At 57.7% G+C, this 6,000-nt stretch overlaps 1 protein-coding gene across 3 annotated transcripts; it reads left to right on the top strand.

Annotated features, from left to right (window-relative positions):
• The first annotated feature begins 992 nt into the window (after positions 1 to 992).
• FBLN7 (fibulin 7) lies at positions 993 to 6,000 on the top strand. Of its 3 annotated transcripts, none has more exons than XM_072332601.1 (9): positions 993 to 1,235; positions 2,573 to 2,732; positions 2,809 to 2,979; positions 3,175 to 3,300; positions 3,373 to 3,510; positions 3,583 to 3,720; positions 4,258 to 4,396; positions 4,527 to 4,806; positions 5,269 to 6,000. In XM_072332601.1, the coding sequence occupies exons 1-9, from the start codon at positions 1,146 to 1,148 to the stop codon at positions 5,278 to 5,280; spliced, it is 1,254 nt and encodes a 417-aa protein (XP_072188702.1). In that variant the 5' UTR covers positions 993 to 1,145; the 3' UTR covers positions 5,281 to 6,000. The 3 variants fall into 3 exon arrangements, with proteins under 3 accessions (XP_072188702.1, XP_072188701.1, XP_072188700.1); XM_072332600.1 differs by having other exon boundaries at positions 4,527 to 4,929; XM_072332599.1 differs by having other exon boundaries at positions 4,527 to 6,000.

Genomic DNA, 6,000 nt, shown 5'->3' with positions numbered 1-6,000 from the left:
TTAAATGCTCTGAGGATGTCTGATGTCCTGGGAGGCTGGAACTCCCGCTGGCTCACAGGGCAGCCCTGAGCGTAACATTTCATACCGCAACACATCCCTGTTGTAAACCACTGAGCAGAATCCAAATGAGAGCATGAGGACCTTTGATATCTCCTAGTGGGTTTTGGTTTGTCCCCAGCGCATCTCTACACACTGATCATCTTGGCCTACTTATATGCAGAGAAATGTGTTGCTCCTGCTGATGGCATTATGGCAGGCTGGATGGAGGAGGCCCAGGAGTGGTGGAGCCACCCTTGTCCCATCTGACAGCTGCTCTGGGGTTTGCATTCTTCTGTTTGGGGAAGGGGGGTGGGTTCTGCTCAAAGGCTGATTTAGAGCACCCCACTGCAGGGTGGGGAGATGTCCCTGCAAAACACTGCCCTAAGAGCCCTCTCCAGCCCTGCCAGTACCCAGTCCCAGCTCTCATTACTGCACCATGCCCAGCAGATGGTGCAGGGACCCCACATAGTGCATGGTGTTCATTGCACCCCGTAGTGTGTGGCTGCGGGAAGTGGACACAGGCTCAGGGAAGAGGCTGCATGTGCCCCAGGAGTGGCCTTTTCACAAGCCACAATCACTTGCTCTGCACGGGAATCCTACGGGCTGGTGATGCAGGCTTTGTTGAAGGTGGGGTGCAGCGGTGGAGGTTGGTTGAAATCCAGGCAGCTAAAGAGATAAGGGGAAATACGGTGAAATAGCTGACAGCCTGATGAACCGAAGGCAACCCCCTCTTACAGGGCAGGCCTTAGGTGGCTGCAGGCAGAAGGGCTCCATGCAGCCAGCCCTCCAGACAGCGTTTGGGATGGCGGTGACCATAGCCGGGGCTCGGGGAGGAGGACGCGGGCTGCCCTCGGGCTGGCCGCCCCAAGCGTGCCCCGAGCCTTGCTCTGCAGGGCGAGCTCCGCCATCCTCTGCCCTTGTCCCGCTTCACAGGGTGCGAGCAGAGCCCGGCACCCGCCGTGCCGTTCGCCAGGGCTCGGCTTCCCCGGCCGCGGTGCGCAGGGCGGCGTGGGAGGGATAACTCATCCCAGCCAGGAGGCAGAGGTGCCGGGCGGAGGGAGCTCACCGCCTTCCTCCCGCCAAGAGCCCTGCTCGACCGCAGGACCATGGCTTCGGGGCTCCGCTGCAGCCTCCCTCTGCTGTTGCCGCTGCTGCTGCTGTGCCCGGCGGCACGGCTGACCACACCGGCGGCCCAGGTGAGCTCGTCCTTGTCCTCGCGTGGGTCTGGGCTATCCGCACGCGCGTCCTTTCGCCCCTCCTGCCTCCCCAGAGCTGGGCGCTGCGGGGTCTCGGGGACGCCTCCTTCAAGATTTCATCTACTTTCCCTTCTCCCCATAGCGGGAGGCTTAGAGCAATGCTAAACGCACCCTCCCACCCCCCAACAATTCGACCCCCCCCCCCCCAGCAGTTTGCTGCAGTTTGTGTTCCCCACCCCAGCAGGTGAGCCAAGCTGCAGCTCCGCTCCCCTCTCCGGCACCCAACGCCGCGGGAGGGAGGTGTGAGCGCGGAGGCTGTTAGTGCAAAGCGAAGCTTCGGTACTGGTTTTGTGTTGCTGTTTGTTTGTTTGTTTGTTTGTTTTTCAATTTCCCTGCACCTGAAATCATGACCAAGTAACGCCCAGAGCAAAAAGCACCACTGTTTTTGATGGGAGAGTGGGGGTTTTGTTACGGCTCAGCACCCCACAGGGAGCTCTGCTGGCTCCCGAAGCTAAAATCAGACCTAACAAAGAGCTGTTTATTGAAGTGCGCGGGATGCCAGGCATCTATTTGCATTTTCCTCCCTCTTCCTGTGCTGTGCGCCCCAGAGCTGCCGCCAGGGCTCAGCTCATCCCCGGCAACCCAGAAACAGCCACGACCAGCGGCTGGGGATGATACCGAGTGCCCCAAGCACGCCGTTTGGGGCTGGCTTTTCTTTTTCTCCTTTTCAAACCCTCAGTTGCAAAGCAGATCAACCCCTGCCCTGTAGCTTCTTTTGCTCGGTCCCGGCTTTGGACCCGGCTCCTTTTCCCATCACATCAGGGCACAGCAGCAGATGGGGTTGTGCACTCTTGATAGGGATCGTTCATCCCCTGCTCCACGTGCTCTGCAAATCTCCAGGCTCGAAAACTGACTCTGCTTTGCTCAGCTCTCGCTCTTTTCCCTTCGGTTTTCAGTTAATTCCTCAGGAAACCTATAATAAAGATGCCCGTCGCCTGCATGACTCAGTCCCTTGGTAACCATTAGCTTGCAGGCAGAAGTCCCACAAGTGTTTCTGGCCCCAGAAGAACCCACAAGACATCTGTTTTCCTATTATTTTGTAATATGGAAGTGGGACATGGCTCTAGCTCCAGCAGGATGAGCTGTGGCATCTCTCCCAGGGCTAACAAAGCTATCAGACTGATGTGCTGCCATGGTAGGATGTAGGAGGCCATACCAGAGCTGGGGATTTCCCACACAAGGTTTGGGTTCAGAACCCCACCCCGTGTTTGGCCAATGGGGGCAAATGATGGGACCTGGAGGAGCCAGGTGGGTGCTGAGGCTTGCCGTGCCTGCAGGGCTGCCCAGGCAGGCAGCAGCTCCTGGCAGCTGTGCGGCAGATGCAGCAGCTGCTGAAGGGGCAGGAGACGCGTTTCGCAGAGGGCTTGCGCCTGATGAAGAGCCGCCTCAGCACGCTGCATGCAGCCCTGACCAAGGCAGCCCCGGAGCCGGCGCCTGGTGAGTGCCAGGGAATCATGGGGGCTTTGGGATGGGGTGAGCAGCGGACACTTCTCCCCAACTTGGTCTATTGCAGTGTCCTGCCCAGCCCCACAGGCCCCTGCTGGTGGGCGGATGTTTGGCACCAAGTACCTGGTGGAGCACGAGGTGCACTTTGCCTGTGAGCCTGGCTTCAAGCTGCAGGGTTCCAGCACACGGATATGCCAGGCCGACGGCAGCTGGAGCGGACAGGAGCCGCGCTGCACAGGTACCACTTCCTTTCCTTACAGGGCTGGATGTGGCTACAGCTGTGGGAGCATTTCCTGGGATCTAGGTCTGGCTGCAAGTGCAGATGCTACCTGGGCTTACTGGAACAAGAGGGATTCTTGTGGTCCAAGTTTGGTGAAATATCAGGTTATGATGCTGCTTTGAAATACATCAGACAAAACCTGGCTTTTTGCAGAGCTCAGCACATGCTCCAGCAGCCCCTGCCAGAACGGCGGCACCTGTGTGGAGGGACCGGGCCAGCATCGCTGCCTCTGCCCACCGCCATGGAGTGGGGCCACCTGCCAGCAGCGCACGCAGACAGGTGGGTGATGCAGGGAGCTCGGGTTGGGTGCCTGCCGTGTCCTGGCCTCAACTTGCCTCTGGTGCCCTGCAGAGCCCCCAGCATGGAGTGAGACAGCTGATCCTGCCTTCATCCGCAAGCCTCGCTGTGCCCAGGTGGAACACGCCCAGCAGTGCCGCTGCGAGCCTGGCTTTCACATGAGCGGCACAGCCGCCGCCAGCCTCTGCCAGGGTAAGGGCTTAAGGGGCTGCGGGGTGAGGAGTAAGGGGCCGTGGGTGTGCAGCTCCACTTGTTTCCCTGCAGATGTGGATGAGTGTGAGCTGTACCAGGCAGAAGGAGCCCCACGGCTGTGTGCCCATGTCTGCGTCAACCTACCCGGCTCCTACCGCTGTGCCTGTCCCAGTGGGTACAGCCTGCTGGGCGATGGCAAGAGCTGTGAAGGTGAGGCAGCATGGATGGCTTTCCCACTTTGTCCAACCTTGCACGATTGCCCCCAAAATCTCGTGCTTCCCCATTTTCTACGTGATTTCTTCTGCTGCAGTAGGTTTTCATAACATCTTGGTAACACTCCCAACACATATCCGCACTAAAAGCCCTTGGTCTTACTGCTAGGTAAGCCACCCTTACCTTACTTGGTGTGCTGACGCATTCAGCGAGCTTAGCAGAAAGTTAGGAAAACAAGCCCATCCTGCTGCCCTAACCCCTGCTGGCCCTGGGCAGAAACAGTAGGAAAAGATCAGGAGTAGATGGAAAGTGAGATTTGGGAGTGAACTTAATGCTTATTTCTGTCAGATTTGGGTTTGCAGCCTTACCCTGAAAGAGGCCAGTGCACGGGCAGGGAGGGATGCAAGAGGCAGGGTGGGAAGCTTCCATGCTTTCCTTACTCCTGTCAAAGGTTTGCTCCATTTCACCTGTTTTCTGCCAAAATGCACCTGGAAATGAGTGTTTCCAGGTCTCAGCTGCCTGTCTGTTTTTCAGACATTGATGAGTGCGCTCTGTCGCGGGACAACTGCACGCGGGGCACAACGTGCATCAACACGGGTGGGGGCTTCCAGTGCGTCAGCCCTGAGTGTCCCCAGCCCAGCGGCAACATCACCTACGTGAAAACATCACCCTTGTGAGTGCAGCACATGAGACCTGGCCCTGCTCCATGCACAGGGCATTCCAACCCCCCGATCCCTCCTTGCAGGAAGGAGGATCACTGCGGGACCCCCCCCAAACTTCCTCCTCCTCCATTCCCTTTGCAGCCAGTGTGAGCGCAACCCCTGCCCGATGGATAGCAGATCGTGCCACCAGGCGCCCAAAACCATCTCCTTCCACTACCTGCCCCTGCCCTCCAACCTGCTGACCCCAACCCCGCTCTTCCGCATGGCCACGGCAGCGGCACCCGGCCGGCCAGGACCCGACAGTCTCCGCTTTGGCATCGTGGGAGGCAACAACCGGGGCCACTTTGTGATGCAGCGCTCGGACCGGCAGACCGGGGAGCTCATCCTGGTGCAGAGCCTGAAGGGCCCCCAGACCATCCAGGTGGATGTGGACATGTCTGAGTACCTGGACCGCACCTTTCAGGCCAAGCATCTCTCCAAAATCACACTCTTCGTCTCTGCCTATGAGTTCTAGGGCAGAACAGGGGGAGGCTGCAGGGTTCAGGTGCTTTCATGTGCGTGGTGGCCTTTTTTATGGTCCCTTTTCAGCAACCTCCAGATGAAAGCACTTCGGGTGCCAGCAAGCACTGGAGCCCTGAAGCCAGCCATCCCCCCTTTGCATTGCGGTGATTTTCTGAGTTTCCAGGTGCTTTTTACACCCACAGCACACGAGGTGCAGCAAACTGCATGCAGGTTATATGCTTGCTGAGTGTGGGAGCAGGGCGTTCCTTCTGCCCGCAACCTCCAGGAGGACATCCTATAACCTCTGCACCTACACAGTGCAAACCAGCAGCTAGAAACCAAGGTGCTTACTTCTGTTTTGATTCCTTTTTTTTTTTTGTAGGAAAGAAGCTAAGCTGGTGCTGTCAGCCCTTCTCTGCACTGGGCTGGGCTTCCTTCCCTCTGAACACCAAGACCCCCAGCTGGGATACGCCGAGCGGAGCTCAAGCTCTTGGTGCTGCTTGGGGTGGTGGCTGTGCCCTGCAAGCCCTGAGGCTGTGTGGCACAACACACTGCACCGCTCAGAGCACATGGAGAAGTTCTTCCCAGCCTCAGCTCCCAGCACACAACTGAAGTAGAAAGTTTGGGGTGGGAGTGTCTAAAAGCGAGGCTGTTGCTCTCGTTGGAGTCAGCCATCCTGAGGTCTCCAGAGATGCAGGAAGGACTTGATGCCATCACACTTGATGAGCTGAAGATGAGGGATGGCTGGAAGGCTGTCCCATTCCTTAATCCTCTTGGATGGGGTCGTGCACCTGCATCCACCCATGTCCTGGCATGAATGTGCCACGGGGATGACTACAGCTGAGCATGGTGCTTGTCTTGCAAGAGCTCAGGGTGTGAATATCTCACTTTTTTAACACCTTTGTCCTCTTGCATGAATAGTTGTGGGGTTGGCTCCTGCCATGGTGCTGCAACACGTGCCCAGGGCTGGCACCACTGTGGTGCTCACCTCTGCTCCCCGGTGCAGCGCTTGTGCATGTAAACAACAAAAACATTATGCATGTTTCTTTTTCATGTAATAGAATTAAAGGATGATATAGCCTCTGAGTAGGTGCAGAGCAGAATAAAGTATCTG

This window comes from Excalfactoria chinensis, chromosome 3 (assembly GCF_039878825.1).
Source record: "Excalfactoria chinensis isolate bCotChi1 chromosome 3, bCotChi1.hap2, whole genome shotgun sequence".
Taxonomy (NCBI): Eukaryota; Metazoa; Chordata; class Aves; order Galliformes; family Phasianidae; genus Excalfactoria; species Excalfactoria chinensis.
The sequence above is the reverse complement of the archived record's forward strand: the minus strand, read 5'-3'. Positions and strand labels throughout refer to the sequence as shown.

Coding starts and splice junctions, on each gene's coding strand:
- FBLN7 (XM_072332600.1), top strand. CDS start 1,146: ATGGCTTCGGGGCTCCGCTGCAGCCTCCCTCTGCTGTTGCCGCTGCTG. Junction 2,980..3,174: donor ACAGGAGCCGCGCTGCACAG/GTACCACTTCCT, acceptor GGCTTTTTGCAG/AGCTCAGCACATGCTCCAGC. Junction 4,397..4,526: donor TACGTGAAAACATCACCCTT/GTGAGTGCAGCA, acceptor TTCCCTTTGCAG/CCAGTGTGAGCGCAACCCCT.